General features: G+C 40.1%; 1 protein-coding gene and 1 long non-coding RNA gene across 2 annotated transcripts in view; one reads left to right on the top strand and one right to left on the bottom strand.

Moving 5' to 3' along the window:
- Positions 1-36: 36 nt before the first annotated feature.
- LOC116719937 (uncharacterized) lies at positions 37-18,034 on the top strand. The gene is made up of 3 exons (XR_004339286.1): positions 37-146; positions 16,236-16,435; positions 17,698-18,034. It is a non-coding gene; the product is annotated as an uncharacterized LOC116719937 (long non-coding RNA).
- The window catches only part of LOC116719933 (zinc finger protein GLIS2-like), a 34,938-nt gene continuing 23,876 nt past the window's right edge, over positions 8,249-19,310 (bottom strand). Inside the window, exons 3-7 of the mRNA XM_032562775.1 lie at positions 18,729-18,937; positions 16,220-16,405; positions 14,295-14,428; positions 13,917-14,035; positions 8,249-11,218 (exon numbers count right to left, since the gene is read on the bottom strand). Coding sequence (XP_032418666.1) covers positions 10,533-11,218; positions 13,917-14,035; positions 14,295-14,428; positions 16,220-16,405; positions 18,729-18,937 — 1,334 coding nt within the window. The 3' untranslated portion in view covers positions 8,249-10,532. The remainder of the gene's footprint in view (positions 11,219-13,916; positions 14,036-14,294; positions 14,429-16,219; positions 16,406-18,728; positions 18,938-19,310) is intronic.

Here is a 19,310-nt window from a genome sequence, read left to right as displayed (position 1 = left end):
TAACACGGAAAACGAAAAGAAAAACGCGAGGGGCGTGATACTGAAGAAAAGAACACACCTATAATTTAACTTGAACTTTTCTAAACCAAACTTTCGATTACATTCGGCTCCCAAAACGTCCATTCCTGCAGACTGCGCTTTATAAGGTAAGTATATGATTTATGTAATTTTTTGGGGCTGAGTGAATTTTATTATTATTATTATTATTATTATTATTATTATTATTATTATTATTATTATTGTGATTGTAGACTAAACTGTTTTTATACAAATATGAAGCATTGGTATGAGGTTTGTAAAGTTACGCAGTAAACTCTTAACATTTGGTTTATTTGGGTGCTCATTTTTCAAAGTCACATTTTACTCCCGAGGTTGTAAATGTCAGCGGCAAACTTAATATTTACTTAAGTGAAATATTTAGCTTACACACCAAGTATTTGACTTTCAAGTTCAATATTTCTGCAACAAAAATGCCAGTCTCACTTTAACACCAACAGCGTTCACACCTGTCCAAACTACCTGGTGTTAAATTAGCGTTTGTGAAAGTGTTGCAAAATTTACACCCTTTTTTTTTTTTTTTATTGTAAATTTTATTGTTTTATATTCAACTACACCGATTTTCTTCAGTCCATTCATTAACGTCACAATGGCGTTGATGTTCAAATACAATGTTAAAAGTAGCACCAGTGTAGTGTTACTCACAAAACCAAACTAAACTCTGGACTTTTTTTGTAAATTCATATTTTGAAGCTTATGAACTTTCCAGTGCTTTGTCTCTCCCCTGCTGCTACTTTTTTTTATTAGTTATTATTGTTTAGTTTCTATTAGTTAATAGTAGTTTTTAGTTTTTTCATACTTTGGTTCATTTTTAGGCCAAAGTGTTGCATTGTGATTGATTGGGTAATGAATACTCAACAGAAGACACCGTTTTCAAAAAAAAAAAAAAACGGATTCACTTATTCGCTCTGGCGTTTCCTCCCTGCTGCTGACGCTCGCTAAAGTCTGAACGGCTTCATGTTGCAGCGTTCACAGATGGCTTCTCTCTTTGAAGTAATAGAGAAACGGATGTTAGAAAGCAGAAAAGGAACAAACTGACAAACAGGACATGTCGAAAAATAACAGTGACTCATTTATTGTGCAGTAAAGGTAACAAGGGCATTGAGATACGAGGGTGATATTAAATACAAAATCTTCCAGGAAGCTGGAAAGCTACGCCCCAGTAACTGTCAAAGTTTTTTTTTAATCTCTTTTAATTGGTGAGTACTTTACCAAGTAAAGTACTTGATCATTTCCATAGTCTGGCCCCATAGATTAGTGCTAACAGTGCTAAATTACTTGCATTCGAATATTAACTAAAGTTGTGTATTTATATCTACAATTGCCTGCAAACTCAAAGGTCACAAAGGTCACGCACTATTTATACTTCCTTGCACAGGTTAGGTTACATGTTTGTTGCATTTTTTTGCACAACGTAATTCTTGGATGAGATTTTAGTCTGCTCACTTGAGCTCCTTTCAGAAAAAGATGTTTTAGAGCGCATGTCAAAATGTTCAGATTTATCGTTTTCATGCTCGATTTCAGTTATTGATGGTAATAAAAAAAAATTTTTTTTTAAAAAACAGATTTAAAAATTACAAAAACTGAATTTTTTTTTCCTTCTACTTTGTCATAATAGCACAAATAAGTATCAGGAAATCAAAAATGTGATTAAATGCAGTCATAGTGTGCAGCTCAGTAGTTATAGATCACACTTCTAGTGACTTTGTCCTACAGATCTGAACCATAGAAAATGTTTGGCCAGCTCAGTAAAACGAAACATAAAGCATCACTGTGATCACTCCGCACGCACTGGAAAATATGCAGTTTATGCTTTTGGGCAGGATCAAGCTCCCACCCTGAATATAATGACATCATTCTCATATATCCACCTGAACCAGCTCATCATGTTCTCTGCTTCTACGAAACGGATTAGTCCTGAGTCTGAAAGGTTTGTTGCAAACAAGGCCTGCTTAACTGGTACTGCACCTTCTCAGGTTTCATACGTTCTTCCCCAGGCAGGGAAAAAAGATCCTTCACAACTACAACGCATAAATCATAAAATCGTTAAAAAAAACATGATATTTCTCTCTTCGGTGATTCTTATTTGTGTGCATCGTGACTTTACTGCGCGATCAAAGAGACAAAAACATCAAAACAGGTTTTGGGTCTGACTGACTGTTAGCACATGCAAATTTTACATTCTCTGAGCAGTAAATTAACTAATATTTACTCTATCTGGGTGAAAAGGCATCAGTAGGATTATTCCCTTTAAATGCAGCAGTGTTTGCTTTGTCATTTAACCTTTACAAAGTTAAAAGCTCCAAGTCTAGTGAGAATTATATTTTCTTCTTAAGAAATGTCACAGTAATGCTGTTAATATAATATACAACGTCAAACTTGTAGTTTCACAAACAAGGTTTAGGTGCACAGGTCTGCTTTTATTGTGGATTTTCTTCAGTCCATTCAGGATTATTTAGACAATCTCACATACATAGATAAAAATTGGTATGTTTTTACTGAAACTTTCAGTTCTAAAACCTGAGACGACCATTACCAATAATCATGATTGATTCGAGCTGCACATTGTTTGTAAAAAAACAAAAACAAACCATCATCCTCCTAACACTTTCTGTTGTCTCATTTGTCGTTTCTGCCAGCAGTAACATCTGGCTGTAGATCACGTGACTCGTGAAATTTGAAAAAAGTGTTTCCGTCTCAGTTTCCATCCATCCACCCACCCACCCACCCACCCATCCATCCATCCATCCATCCATCCACCCACCCATCCATCCACCCACCCACCCATCCATCCATCCATCCATCCATCCATCCATCCATCCATCCATCCATCCATCCATCCATCCATCCATCCATCCATCCATTTTCTCCCGCTTTATCCGGGGTCGGGTCGCAGGGGTAGCAGCTTCAGAAGGGAGGCCCAGACTTCTCTCTCCCCGGCCACTTCTTCCAGCTCTTCCTGGGGAATCCCGAGGCGTTCCCAGGCCAGGCGAGAGACATAGTCCCTCCAGCGTGTCCTGGGTCTTCCCCGGGGCCTCCTCCCGGTGGGACGTGCCCGGAACACCTCACCAGGGAGGCGTCCAGGAGGCATCCTGACCAGATGCCCGAGCCACCTCAACTGGCTCCTCTCGATGTGAAGGAGCAGCGGCTCTACTCTGAGTCGCTCCCGGATGACTGAGCTTCTCACCCTGTCTCTAAGGGAGAGCCCAGACACCCTACGGAGAAAACCCATTTCGGCCGCTTGTATCCGTGATCTCGTTCTTTCTATCATGACCCGAAGCTCATGACCATAGATGAGGGTGGGAACGTAGATCGACCAGTAAATCGAGAGCCTCGCTTTTTGGCTCAGCTCTCTCTTCACCACGACGGACCGGTACAGCGACCGCTTGACGGCAGACGCTGCGCCAATCCGCCTGTCGATCTCCCGCTCCCTTCTTCCCTCATTCATGAACAAGATCCCGAGATACTTGAACTCCTCCACTTGGGGCAGGACACCCCCACCCCGACCTGGAGAAGGCACTCTACCCTTTTCCGGCTCAAGATTTGGAGCCACTGATCCCCCTCTCAGTTTTACTAAATAAATCTATTTTAATGTATGGCAGAAAAAAGCACCTCATCATAGCCTAAAAACATGTTGTTTTTTTAAGAAATTGGCATTCAGTACATTTATTTTCATAATTTCAATTTGCACAGTCATATTGTCTATGGAAACACAGTCAGTGACAGAAAAGAATGGGCTTTACGCATTGCCGTTTTACAGAAACTGTTTTGGGTTTTTTTTAATAGCATTTCCCAGAGCTCTCCAGTAACATGAATCATCATGTTTTTCAGACTTGAAAAGCTCATGTTGCAGGTGAGAGATAGCACCCACACCCACACTTCTCACGGGTGCCGGTGCAAAGGTCAACCAGCATAAGGTTAACAATCATAAAATGTACTTTATTCTAATAGAAAATGATGCTATCATCGTGATACATCCTGACAACGTGCTTAATTAAAAGACAAAGTATTTACTTTTGAAAATCAAAAGAGTGAGAGGTTGTTGGGCCACACCCGGTCTGACGTCCTTTCTTTCTTTGCTTTTTATTGTGTGTGAGTACAAAGAGTCTGGTGTTGAAGCCTCTCTCGTTCCATCAAAAAGCATTCAGCACCTGAGAGGAGAGACGCCGAGAGAACGCAAGTCAGTGAATGAAATGACGTAAATCGATTTGTAACAGTAAATGATGGAGCCTCTAAAGCTTTCCCGCACGGCTAATAATCCATTTGATGAGAATGTTTCCCTGATTGGATGATTTACACTTTATGATTTAGACGTTGGTTGCGGTGACGAAAAGATTATGAAATATCCTGTGATCCATCCATCCATCTTCTTCCGCTCATCCGGGGTCGGGTCGCGGGGGTAGCAGCTTCAGAAGGGAGGCCCAGACTTCCCTCTCCCCGGCCACTTCTTCCAGCTCTTCCGGGGGAATCCCAAGGCGTCCCCAGGCCAGCCGAGAGACATCGTCCCTCCAGCGTGTCCTGGGTCTTCCCCGGGGCCTCCTCCCCTGTGATGCCATGTTAAAACCAGGGAATGTGGTGCACAAATCCAGACTGTTTCAATCCACACTGAATCATTTCCATACCAGAGAAAACAGCAAAACAAATGTAGCAATGACAAGAACAGTGCTCAGTTAAAGAACGACCTGCAGAGGTCTTTTATTTACTCAGATGATCCGATATGAGAACAGGCATTCTGCCACTCAGACCTGTCGAAATTCTTCACATTTTATTCCCACTGCAAATTTAATTGTCTTTCAATTAAATTTTTACGATAAGGCGTCAAGGATAAAGCCTCTCATTACTCATAATATTCTGATAACAGAGGCACTCTGTTCTGCTTTCAGCTCCTCCAGACCGAAACGTCGCTTAAGTACGACTTTTCAGGCAAGCCTCCATCAGCTTTTCGCTTCTGGGGACTGGAGATATTCTCCATTCATACTTGCAGAGCACATCAAGTCAGCTGGATTTGTGGAGGGTGTGATTAGTGGCTCTCTCGTAAGCAGGTTCTCCCTCCCCAAGTCTGTGAAGCTCCTAACATCCTACTTTGAATCTCTCGGCTGTCTTGTCAAGTCTTGGTAGATTTGCTGATTTATTTATTTGTTTTGAAACATCTCTGTTGGATACGGAGCCAACTGGGGGAAATGGGGGAAAACGTTTTCTTTTGCATTCCCTCGCAATAAGCAAATATCGCTTATGTATTGCCGGTCTACTTTGTATACAGTCACAAATGTCGATTGAAAATTTAAAATAAATACACATTTAAAGAGCCTCAGTGAAAACGTGTTTATTATTCTTAACTCTTTGGTGCAAAACACTGACTGAAAATCGATTTATTCACTGCATGTTTATGTCTGTTTGTGTCAGATTGAGATGGACATGAAAACATCCCTTAAACTATTCAGACTAGCAACACAAAAGAGACACAATCAAAACTGTCTCATTATCCCCGCGATAATAACTCAGAAATAGTCCAAATAGTTTGGATGTACTTACATACTTACATTGATCGTTTACTCATTTGTTGCCCTTTGGCTGTTTAAAGGAAACTTTGCAGCATTACAGGACGCAGGAAAACTAAGATCGTAGATTCATTTTCTGTTTGAGACAACATGAGGATCCGTCATTTGTAACTTAGGAAAGGGCGAGGCACAAAAAATATTCAGACTTATTGGACTGTGCGCACATTTCCTTTATCCGTTCCAGTTAACGTGAAATAGCGCGCAGCCGGCGGTGCCACGTGGGCCCCGATGTTTCCGCCCATCAGATGACATCAGGAGTTTGTGACTCCTACAAGCTCGGTCCATCTGCTGAGCGTTGTTTGACTTCAGCGAAACTAAAAATAAAACAGAGACTATCAGTGTTGTATAGTAACGAAGTAAAAATACTTCACTACTTTACTTAAGTATATTTTGGAGTACTTCATACTTTCCTCGAGTATGAAAATTTTTGATGACTTTCACTTTTACTTCACTATATTTCCGAACTTAATTGCGTACTTTTACTCCGATACATTTTCAATGTGTGGTTTAGTTACTCGTTACAAAAAAGCGAGAGAGAGAAACGCAAGTGTTTTGACCCCACCTACTGATTAGCAAGTAGCAAGTAGGCTACCGAACAAAGTCGGTAGCCTACTTGCCTGGGCTTGTTCATCACCACCAATAGGATACACCTGTTTCGCTTCTCCCATTAAACACAAAGTAAGTCTCGCAATCAGCAGCAGCCACATGGAGGAGGAGACGGAGACCACAACGACTGCAACTACGTCGTTCACGGCTCCAGGGGAACCACCAGCTGGTGATGAGAGCCCATGGCCTTATTTAAACACAATACACTCTTTCGTGGGTGTTAAAGATTCGTCGTACCGCATGCAGTGTATGTTATTCCTGCCCGAAGATGTGGAAATTCTATCTTACAAAAACTCCCCGTCCAACTTGAAGAAACACATCGAGGTAACGTCTTATGAAATGGTTATAATCCTCCTGTTTCAGTAACTATAGCTTGGTCACTAGACACTATTGTGAAATCTTGAGCATAACGTTACCTGTATAAATGAACTTTGTTTGGCATTGTTTCAGTTCCACACGTGGTGTATTTAGCTTAGGCCTAATGTTGACTGTAGCAGGCTACCTAGACTCCTCTGTTCAAGGGGGGACAGAAGCAATAGCAATTTAGACTAAATTTAACGAATATAGGAAAGGCATGCAAGTTCAAAACCAGGTTTACAGATGCCAATAAGCTGCATTTCCCTCCCAATTCTTTTTTTCTTTTGCATAATGACCAGTTGTGTGCACCACCTACTGACTGTAGGATTGACTGATTCACTGATTTGTGAAGTAGAGTAATCGTAACAGCTCTTTTTCTTCATGTTGGCCGCATTTTCTGTACTATTTATTTTTCTCATTTTCAGCACTGACCTTACTTGAAGGGAAAACTTAAGGCTTACAAAAACTTTGTATTTTCTGTCCTGGAGGGTATACTAAGAAGCTGGTTCAGTTGTAAAGCAGGTTAAGTTAACCTTGTGCTATAGGTAAAGCACTTAATTTTCTTAACTAAATGATGCCTGCAGGTATATCTATTAGCAGGTTTAATTTTGCCTGCACTTGGTTGGGTACATTATTTTAAGTGTATTTGACAAGTTTACCAAAATATAAAAAATGTCATTCAAACTGCATTTGCTTTGTTTTACTTTTTACTTGTACTTTTCATTACATTACTTGAGTACATCCATTTTTACAGTAATTTCCATACTTAAGTACAAGAAATTTCAGATACTTTAAGACTTTAACTCAAGTAACATTTCAGTCAGTGACTTGGACTTTTACCAAAGTCATATTTTGGAGAGGTACTTATACTTTTACTTGACTCTGAGATTTCAGTACTTTATACAACACTGGAGACTATTATCGCTGCGCCAGGTTATGCGCATTGATAATCGGGCATTGAAAATTGCCTAGGCGATCTTAGCCAGACGTCAAAAGCTAACGTGAAGAATCTACTTTGGATGAAGCCAATGTCTCTGGAACAACACTCAAAACTACTTCCAGAGACCTGCTTTCAGCAGCAGCATGTTACTGTAAAAGTATTTCCAGCATAAACATTTGCATGCTCAGCGCTCAGGTTGAAGGTTTTTCATATTAGCAAATGAAGTTCAGGGTGATGGCCGTTTTTTTTTTTTTCAAGATGCTATCTCTTTTAAAAGTTTTTGTTGGCTCTAGTGGCCTTTATTTGAAAGTAGTTAGACAGGAAAGAGGAGGAAGACATGGGGCAAATGTCGCCAGGCCGGGAATCGAACCTGCAACCACCGTCGCGAGGATTATGGCCTCAATACGTGGGTTGTGCTTTGCCCCTGCGCCACCACAGCACCCAAGGTGCCATTTCGTTTTGAGCCTTTTTTTAAACCAGTTATTGCCATAAAATGTTACCCAATTTAATGACTTCAATGTCACATCGTATGTTCTCAACGTCCTATTCATACAACTTAGAAGTGATGTAGCAAACACAGAAACTGAGAACTTTGCTCACACCAGTCATCAAGATGTGTGACACAGACTGAGAGACGGTCGTCTTAACGGTTAGCATTAGCTTCTGCTCATTTTCTACGTGTAAAAACCAAGTTTTACAAAAAAAAATAAATAAAGTGGGAGACAGGCCATTTTGATTTTCTTTCTATGTTTTTATTGACAGATCATCAAAAACATTTGTTGTCGATGAAAAGTGTTGCAAAGGGCCCTGATGTCTCGATAACATCTGCTGTCAGATTTTTAAAAAAGAAAAGAAACTTCAACACTTGTACACGTGAGTAAATAATTCTCAGTTTATATAATTCAGATGAAACACAAGGCACTTGGAAAACGTTTGATATACTGGTTACCGTAAAATCATGTGCAAACAGGATAAATGAGCGCAGATACTGGCCGCCTGTGGCCATTGTCGAACTGTTCTTTTTTTTTTTTTTTTTAAGAAAAAGAAATGTTTCCTTCTTCCTTTTAGCATCTTTGGCATTGCATACGTTGTAACTGGTGCCTCAAATTATTCCCTATATTTGAACAAAAGAAAGGAAAATAATAATAAAATGTACCCATTTCAACAGACAAAGTAAATAATTGCGATAGTATTAGCAGTACAACTTTGGGCACACTGGCAGTGTGTGCTGATTTAAGTGAAACATCAAAATTCCTAACATGCAACTACATGCAGATGGGTTTTAATGTGGTTGATTGCTTGTTTTTTTACACTCTGAGGATGTTCAAGATATCCTTCAGTGTCTTAGAATCTGCTTTTCTTCATATTAACAGTCACTTGAAGCAGATGTGCATTTACACACACACACACCTTTGTCTTTCTTGATGATCAATCTGTCGTTGAAAAGATGCTGGGCTGATCCTGCCTAGATCGTTGTCTTTGAATGCGGCGACAAATAAGCTATTGTTAAAAAAATTATCCCTAAATACAGGAGTTAGCCATAACCCTACATTCAGTTGCGTCAAATCATTTTATTTTCCTGCTTGTGATCTGAAAAAGAAAAGAAAATCACAATGTCGTCTGTATAATGATGCAGTTTCTGACTCGCCATTATGAAAATGTGCCAATTCGATTCCGAGCTGTAAGAGAAACTAAGCAACGATGCAGCTGAGATCCACAGTAGGAGTACTGATAGGTCAGTCGAGCATCTAGTTGAGTTAATCATAAATTATATATTTAACTAGACCTTCTGGGACTCTCCAGAGGGCTAATTAGTTTCCTTCTAATAAGGCGCTAAGGTGAGCATTTCACACACAGCTGCTTTTGTTTGACACAAAAACCAAAGACGCGCTGTTACCATGGCACAGGTGTTCTGTAGCACATGGAAAATTTAGATTTATAAAAGTTGTAAAGATGTAAACGCACTGATCTCCCGATTAATCTCCAACCTATCTCATGAATATTACATTTTCCCCTTTTAAAAGTACTGTAGTTTCTACAGCAGATACTTTTTTTCGCTTGAACACCGAGATGCAGCTAATATTTAACCAAAGGGTTTCGAAAGGCTGGACTGCTGCGTGATGAAGAGGATGGCATGAGACCAAATTGACGTTGAGAGCGTCAACAAACCTTTTCAGACATTTTCTTTTGTTCTTCAAAGTTAGTGGGCGTGTCTTTCATTCGGATGCTCTCAGTAGTCTGGATGTTACGGTAATTCAAATCTGCTCAATTTGAATGACAAAATAATCAATTAACTTAAGTAACTGATGCTACAAAAGTACCTTTTTGTCACGTGGTGCGTTTTTGCTTTTTCTTTTTACTCCCAGATAAATTCCATACTGTAACTATATTGCAAGTGTTTTGCCACTGTTTTGTAAGTGCAAAGACGCAGACGATTTGTCAGGCAAACGTCTGTGATAAATGTAACTGGAAATCATAAGAAAATCAAGTAAAGGGAAGGGATATACGGTACTGTGCAAATATTATAGACAGGTTCAGAAAAAATGTAATTAGAATGTTTTCAAAAATATAAAGGTGAGAAATTACGAAGTCAAATTTTTTTCCAGTCATAATTGATAATTGATGCAGTTGATATTATATATATATATATAGCTTTTTTGTAACAACTGAAGTTAACACAGTTACTTGATTGTGTTATAAAATGGCATTATTTACATGGAAAACATATAATACTGCCCCTTTAAAAACCATGTGCAAGTGTACTTTTGGGAATTGATGCTGCTTTGAAGGCAAACTCAAAGAGAACTCCCTCTTGTATTCTTGAAAACATTCTTGTCCAGACATGTCTGAAATGTTTGCACTATGCCGTAACCGAGTAAGTTCATCCAAATCTCACAAGTTTTCTAAATGTGCAATCAAGTCCATGCTCAGATGTCATTGGGTTGCATTAAAATCTGATGCAAAAATCCACAATGCTCCTCCAAAGCTGCGATGTTCACGGTGGCTCTCACAGCTTAACTAACAGCTGTTGGCTTTAGGAAAAACGTGTTTGAGGGAACAATCACCCAAGACAAAGAATCCCCCGGTCTGGGTCCCTCTCCGACAGACAGGTTAAGAGCCTCGCCCTCTTTTTTCCCCTCGTTCTCATTGTCCCCCTCTGACTCATTTCCTGTCATCCGGCCCAGACCTCCCAGAGCTCCCAGCCCCAGGATAGACGCAGCAGAGAGCCTGAGGTGCAACAGCGCAGAATCGGAAAGGCCGAGGGGACTGATCCCACAGCGGCCGCCTCCACTCATGGAGAAGATGGGTGCTCCGTGGTGATCCAAGGCCCTGGAGTGGCAGAGAGCAGAGAGGGGCAAGGACGTTCCAAGGCCGCCGAGAAGAGCTGCTGCTGTTCCTGGAAGGATGACGTGCCCCCCGCCTACGGAGGACAGCTCGGCGGTGTTTTGGTGCCCAGAGAACCCCAGCCCCATTCCAGTCCGCAGCCTGGGAGAAGGACCCGGCTCCTGGGCGACAAAGTGGCCGTGGGCCTTGATGTGCTTCCGCAGTGAGCTGGGATCCGTGTAGCGTTTCAAACAGCCCGCCATCTTGCAGCAGTAAGGCTTGTCCACGTAATGGGTGCGCGTGTGCTTGAAGCGGTCGCTAGAGTTGGAGTAGCGTTTGTTGCAGCCTTCATATGGACAAATGTAGGGCTTCTCGCCTAGAAGTAAGAAGAGAAATAGCAAAACTTTGTAAGTAAAGCCTGGTGACCCGCCGGGTTTACAATACACTGGGGGGAAATCTCGGATTTGTTCAATAACATTAATAAACGAACAGCAAGAAATCAACCAGACAGTTGTGGAGAAGCTTAAAATAGGGTTCGCTTCTATAACAATATGCTTTGAATAGACTGAATAATGAGGAGCATTAATAAGAGAAGCAGACCTATGTTAACTCTAGAGGAGCTGCAAAGATTCACAGCTCAGGTAAGTCTATACATTAACAGTATAACCTATAGCAGTGCACTCTACAAGTCTAATCATAAAAACCTCTGTTGCCACAATGAAGGGCATCACACATCAGAAGTGAAGAAAATTATGATTTGAGTCATAAATTTTGTTTGCTTGTGTTTCTGCTTTTTTGTTGTTTTCTGCAGGTCCAAGTGACCTGCAAAAAACAGGCCACTCCATACAGAAGATCTTCCATCGTCAGTATGGAAGATCTTTGGGTTCTTCCCTCCCAGTCACTTTGCTCTTGGTTGTCTCCCTGGCGCTAGATTGAATACTGTTAGAGGAATCTTATTATCCAGAAACAGCCTTTGACAGCAGCATTGTTTTATCAGTTCTCCAGCTAATTATACATACTTTTATAACTCACAGAAGGCGATGAATAAGATAAAGAGTTATAGTCAGGTGGTTTAGGTAGCTCTAACCAGGGAATATAGTTTGCTTTGATTGGTGGTTTTGGCAGACACCTGGACTGGGTGAAACATGAAATTGGGGGCTCGTCCGGGATTGAAACCTGGAATCCTGAACACAATATCTCCAATTAGAAACATTATGGCTGCAGCGTCATGCTGTAGGGATCCTTTCCTATAGGAAAGACAGGAAAATTGGTTGGAGTTGATGGGAAGATTGTTGGATCTGAATGCAGGGTAATCCTGGAAGAAAACGTGCGAGAGGATTTTTCCTGGAGTGGTGCATCAGAGAACGGCTCTGAACATGCATAAACATTGCAAAGGAATTATGTAGATCTATGTGTTACAATGACCCAGAGCAAAATTTTAAAAAAGTTATCTGTCCAGTCTGACTGAACTATTTTGTAAAGAAAACTTGATAAGCATATGGTGTGTAAAACATATATATATATATATATATATATATATATATATATATATAGATATATATATATATATATATATATATACAGTATAAAGGCAAAGCTCTAAGTGCAGCATAAGTTGTTCAACAAAGGGTTGACTCAAGGTGGCTAAAAGAAAATGTATGTATCTTACACATATTCTTTTGTAAACAGAAAGAAAATGTTGCTGTCGCATCAGGTAGGTAGGCAGACATTTAAGTTTAGACAAGCAAAAAAATATACCCATCATAGAAATAATGAATGAAAATGTTACAACAATTGAGAAAATTGTAACAACTGGTCATTGTTATGGTTCAATTCAACAAAAGAAGTTTTGTAGGAGGATGTAGAGTATTCTGCAGCTGTCCAGATCAAGATTACAAACAGAAAACCCGAGCAGCTGGAGGGCTAGCCAACAGGAACTAATTTACTTTAAATATTTACCCAAACAAACTCCTGAAATGCCCTTCTAAGAAATTAAGACGGATGACAGGTTCCAAGAAAATGTGCCACTGTTAACATTATTGTTAACATTACGAAAGAACAATACAGTGTACTGCAATGACAATTTAATGCAATGCCAAGCATTACAGTCAATGTAATGACAAACGCTTTGTGGACGCATATCTAGGACATGTCAAGAAGTCTCACGATAAGTCTGACATGGCATGTTTTCGTCCTTTGAGCATTCAACCCGTGTCCAGTGTGTCCAATGCGACTGACGCTGGACATAGTCGGTATCCTGCCAGGAGACGTAGCTACTGATGCCAGTCAGCAGGTTGTCAAGCTGGGGTCTTTGAGATAAAAATAGTGCTGATTGTGACCCTCGTCAGTGTCCAGCTAAGTTGTGAAGCTCACCAAACTAACCACACCTCTGAACTTTCTCGTGAATGCAGACACACAGGCGTCCGATTACGACATTCTCTTTCTTCCAGTAAATAAAACCAAGACACTTTCTTAGCTGTTCCACTATTGTACTAAGAGGCTGGGAGAGGGAAAAAAAAGCCATGTGGAACGCCTGTCACTTTGCTCAGATGATTTTGATGCTTGATATAAAGCGTCTGACTTCAAAGTGGACCATTTTTGACACGCGACACATGTTCACACTGAATGCAGCACAAGGGAGCAGGTCGAAGATAGTCCCTTCCTGTTCCAACTTAATGCTCATCAGTTCACACAGAAAGATCCAACAAGGCATGAATGAATATTGAGTGTAAGACATTGACTGGCCTGCAACCAGATCTCAATTAGGTAAGGCACGTTTAGCATGAATTGGAGCAAGGCCAGACCTTTTTGGCCCAACATCAGTGTCTGGCCTCACAAATGCACTTCTGAAAGAATGGTAGAACATTTCTAGAAAGACTCTTCAAAATCTTGTAGACATCCTTTCCATTGAAGTTTAAGCTGCCGTCAATGCTAAGGAACATAATCTTTACAGTGCATGTATGCATAAAGGCAAGAAATCCAATACTTTTGAAATACCATATAATGCTAATTTGAATAGTCTTTCGCATTTCATATTCAGTTCGTTTAGACTTTAGGGTGGACGGGTGGCTCACCTGTGTGGGAGCGGGTATGAATCTTCAGGTTCTCCAGACGTGAAAAGCTCTTGTTGCAGGTGGGACAGTGGTGCGGCTTCTCGTTGGTGTGGGTGCGGATGTGAATCAGCATTTTGTACCTGCAGCGCAAAAAACATAAAGTTACAACCATAATATGTGTGCTTTGCTGATGCTGCAGGCCAAAAAGATTTGGCTTAAAGAATTGCTCTTAACCGGGACATGACCTTTGGTGGGATACGGTAGGTTTGTGTATTCAAATACTCTCAAATGTTTAATCCGAGGGTGTAGAAGATAAGTCTACACCCAATATATCCTGTTTCCAACAGGACATCAGGTATGAATAGCTTGACCCTTTGTCCCTGTGTTTGTGCACAGTACCTGGCGTTGAAGCCTCTCCCGTTGCGAGCGCAGCCCTCCCACTGGCAGCAGTACCCAGAGTCTTTCTCAGGCTTGACGTGGAAGTCGTTAATGTGATCTACCAACTCCTGGAGTGAGTCGAAAAGCAGGCGACACTTGAGAGGAGAGAGATGGAGAGGACAGAAATCAGAGAGGGATGTTGTACAAGTCATTATGTGACAATTACTGATTGGTTAAGTCAAGTCCACCGTATTTGTACAGCACATTTCAGCAGCAAGGGAGTTCAAAGTGCTTTACGCCACAGGAACATAAAATGTAGTTACTCATTATTAAACACGCAATAAACTGCCATCATAAAAATCATAAAGCAAGCATATGTCAAATATGTTGGTCAATATTCCTTTTACTGCTGATCAAAGGCAACTCTAAAGAGGTGACTCTGATTTAAAGGAAGTCAGTGTTTCGGCGCGTTTGCAGTTTTCTGGAAGTTTGTTCCTGTTACATTGTTGGAGTTGTTTTGGGTTAGACATTAACAGTATAACCTATAGCAGTGCACTCTACAAGTCTAATCATAAAAAACCCTGTTGCCACAATGAAGGGCATCACACATCAGAAAGGAATGTTCTTTTGATTGGATCAGCCTGGTTTCTGTTTGACTTTATTTCAGCCCTTAACTAGTGATTCCGGTTTGTTTATTTCTTGTGTCTAGTTATTCTTTTATGTTAGACTTCATTTCCTAGTCCCCAGTGTACCAACACACACCTTGACAGCTCCAGATTAGAAGACTATAAAACACTGAATGCTGTTTCTCCATTTTTGGTTCTGGTTCTGGGCAACATTCACCTCTTCCAGCGTTTTCTCAACCAACAATTGTTTTTCATTAAAACTGCATCTTACCCAGGATCCCCCAGAGATCAGCTCTCTTCTTCAAGACATATGAATGTACCAGAAATGGTTTTAACTACATATTTATACTGCATCCATTACCTTGTACCTCAACGTGTAATCTCAGTAATTCACATTTTAAATCAAAACACAAACAAATAATGTTTATATGTTAGTATCCTTGCGTAATCATTTCTATTTACATTGACTCCTAATTTTTCATTCACATTTTTTGATATTCACTATTTTATTCCTCCATTTTTATTGATATCAAATATTTGATTAGATTTTTTTTAGCATTTACTTCCAACTCATTTCACCATGTGCTTTTTAGTATTTCATGAACTGAAGAGCAATTGTATATAGTACAGCCTAACTTTCTAACTGTTGAATGAACAAACGATGGGTATGTTTATTCAACCTGTGTCAATGTTTAGACATTGTTATCAAATATATTATTTTTGCTACACTCAAACACTCTTCTAATTACATGTCAGTGGGAGGTGTTGGAAAATCTGCTGGCTGTTTTCTTTAGACGTTTTTTCAAAGCGAGTAAAAGTTCACAATGTCCCAACCTTAGCAAATATATATAACTGATCTTACAAATAGCAAACTTTGCTCAAAGTTCTCCAACATGTTACGCATAAGTTTCAGTTCGGCATTAGTTTCTATTAAATATAATATTTAGTGCTTAGTACTATTTTCTTTTTCTATTTATTTGACTATTTGATATTCATGTTATTATTATTATTTGCTTATACCGCCACCCAGTGGCCAGAGTTACAGCTGCAGTTTTTTTCCCCATGGTAAAAAACTGCCATGGCTTTTAACCATTCCCACTGTCCCTAACTCCCATCCAGCGAAACCACAGCCAAGGGAACAGGCTTGGCAGAATCAGCAGGGAAAGAAGATCCTGTTGAGCTTGACTCAACAGGGTTAAATATTGAACTCTGTTGGTTCAATATTGGTTCAATATTTAACCCTGGTTAATATTGGTTAAAAATTGAAAGATAACTTTGATCAGATCTTGCACAGCGTGTCAAACGGAGCAGGAATTGTACCTTCTTCCACCGACAGGCCAGCTGACCTTCCTGTGAGGGCTCGGGGGAAACGGCCTTCTCTCTGTGCTGGCCGATGAACACGGAGGAGGAAAAGCCGTAGCCCCTCTGCAGGCTCCTCATGGGGAAGTAGAATGGAAATCCGGGCTGGGAGGCTCCACCTTCAACACTGTGATGCCAAGACGCTTCCTACCAGAGGAGACGATCGCACAGAGAGAGGTTTGAAAGTTCACACAAGCTGCCTCCACATCACACTAAAACTGAGTCATTCTGTGAACGGAGAAAAAGTTTCTAACTTTAACCTGTTCTTTTGCACTTTTAAGATGCTTTAAAAATCTCTTAATACCTCCAAGCACTGTTAAGAATCGGTTGAATTCAGTAGGAACCTTTTTCCTCTTCTTCTTCTTTTTTTTTTTAATCCAAAATGTTACAGCCAAACAACACAAACCTAAGGAAATACTGGAAAAAAATCCATCGCTTTCTTTTTGCTAATATGGAACAAATTTATTTTTATAGTCAAAAAACACTTTTACTTTTTGCGGCATCTACTGCCCCCTACTGTTAGGCCTGATGTCTGACAGCGCCAAGAATTGTTTTGACCCTGTTGAAAACATCCAATGTAGGAACATATCAATTAATATCTTAAAAAGAAAAAGAAACAGCAAAAATAATTATTCCTTTTGAAAAATGACAGATTGATCAAACTGATTTAAAACAGAAACTGAGGATTGGTTTTTGGAGTGGCTGAGACTTAGAAAAGACGAAAAGGAATCTTTGGAAAAAACCTCTCAAAGTTGTCAGTGAGAGATTTAAGATTTAGTCTTCTATAAAAATACATGTTTTATAATTCATCTTTGACGCACGCCTACAATTTGATTTATCCCTGATCTCTGAACAGCTGGAATCAGACAAATCAAATAGCATGTTTCCCAATTTAGAAGAAGAAGTCAGCGGTTAACGTGACACACGTCAAGTGGATTTCTGCTCAAGTTTACTGGATCAATCAAATGAGGACATGGATCTGGAGATTGTTTGTGTTTTGTGAAATTTTGCAAAGAGCATTTTTCATTTATGTTTGTGAAACCAATTTAAAGGCAAAATTCATTTAGAAGTTTAAAGGTGCGACTCGGACTGCTGTGCAAAAGTGACAATTCAAAACAAAATCCAATCAGAATTTCCGATTGTATAATTTAATGTTTAGAAATGAATAAAATAAGACATAACATGACATACTTTACTTAGACTAGGACATAAAGTGATGATGAAGAGGAAGTATCTTTATAGCTGTAGTTTCTGTGTTGTCTGGGATTTGCACACGTATCTAGGCAACAAGTGGCCTGTTTTGGTGTACACGGCTTGCAAAACTGCATTTTAAACCACACATATTGTTCTTTTATCTAAAAACTCTGAATTTTATTGCATAATCTAAGTATGTTTTACCTGACTTGATCTTCTTTGTTCTTTTCTTTGTTTTGGTGCAGCTCTGCAGAAAGCAGCTGAAGCACTGGACGTTACATTTTCCTGACACTCAAATCCAAGAGATTAGTTGTTGAAATAAGAGATTAGCTTTTTCTTTGGGTTTTGTCCATTGGAGCCACATTAAGATTAGTTTTTAAATCTACCTACAGGTGTTTAAAAAAACCAGCAAAATGCAGAATCTACCATTTCATAATTTATCAAACGAAAAATGTATTCACAATGCACACGTGAATTTTAATTAAGTGTATGTTTCTTTGAAGATGACGGTATTCTTGTAAAAAAAAAAAAAAAGATGAAGAAAGTTCAAAATGAATCCTTTAAAACCAGTTAACATCCATTCAAAACCTCAATCTATAGAATTCAGTCTTCAACTTTTATATGAAAAATATGATTTTACATATTTGCTAAAACTGTGAGCAGTTTGAGACAGATAATCTGTGACGATGTCCTCCACCTCCTCCCTGAGCTACTATTGCCTTTTGAAGAAATGCTCCGCTTCCGATTCGTCCCAAATTATAAACAACCAATCAGAGCCTGGAGGAGGGCCTTGGCGCTGTCAATCAACCTCCTGTACATGCTGCTAAATGTGCTAATGGCCTAGAAACAAGTCACCGTTACAGGAAAACCATCGGTGGTCCTGCTACCTAGCCTTAGCATTCACAACACGCTCCGCCAGCTAGTAGAGAGCAAGACGGGAGCTGGGAAGGGGGTGACTGACAGCAATAAGACCCGCCTCCTGGGTCTGATTGGTTGTTTCTAGTTAGCACTGAGAGAAGCCAGAGGAGCTCAATTTTTTTTTCACAGGTTACCTGTCTCATGCCAAACTGTCACAACATATAGTGACAGTTTCAACACATATGTAAAAATATACATTTGTTGTTTTTTTTTTTTGTTTGTTTGTTTTTTTTAAAGTTACATACTGCAGCTTTAAAGTCAACAGTCAAAAGCTAAATACACATTCAGTGCTGCCGTGGCCGTCTGATGTGACTGTGTGCACGTTGCTGTGTGTCATTGTGGAAGCAGCGCCTCTTACCCGAGAGAAGAGGTGAGGCTGCGGGCTGCTGCTGCTGCTGCTGCTGCTGCTGCTGCGAGGGGACTCCAGGGGCGAGGGAGGGCAGGGGGACGAGGGGGAGGACGGAGATGGAGACAGGGAGAGGGCCCGCTGAGAAGACGGGGACATGCTGAGGTCCATGGCTGGAGGGGTGAAGCAGCAGCCGGGTCGCTCCTGAGAAGACTGGGAATCTGGATGGGAAAGTTTAGAGGTTAAAAAAGATGGCAGCTTGTCATGTTTTATGTTAGACTATACAGCTTGGGGCTTTATGATCACATTTACACTAAGTGGTTCCTGCGGGTGCTTTAACTGACCTCTGACTTTTAAGTGTTTCAGCTTTAAATTCTGTTTTTGTTTTTTTTTTGTCGTTTTTCTTTCTCACCTCAGTTGACTTTGACTAGTCAGACTAGTTAGATAGAATTTCGTTAAACTTTTCAGATTTTTTTTCCCCAGCCTGTAACTGTTAGCAGATTTATTCATACTGTTGTTTGACTTTAAATGTATTAATAATTCCAGACAATCAATATCCCATCGAGCCGAACTGAATAATGACGAAGAATATTT

The sequence above is a fragment of the Xiphophorus hellerii genome, chromosome 5, assembly GCF_003331165.1.
Source record: "Xiphophorus hellerii strain 12219 chromosome 5, Xiphophorus_hellerii-4.1, whole genome shotgun sequence".
In the NCBI taxonomy this organism is placed as follows: Eukaryota; Metazoa; Chordata; class Actinopteri; order Cyprinodontiformes; family Poeciliidae; genus Xiphophorus; species Xiphophorus hellerii.
The sequence above is the reverse complement of the archived record's forward strand: the minus strand, read 5'-3'. Positions and strand labels throughout refer to the sequence as shown.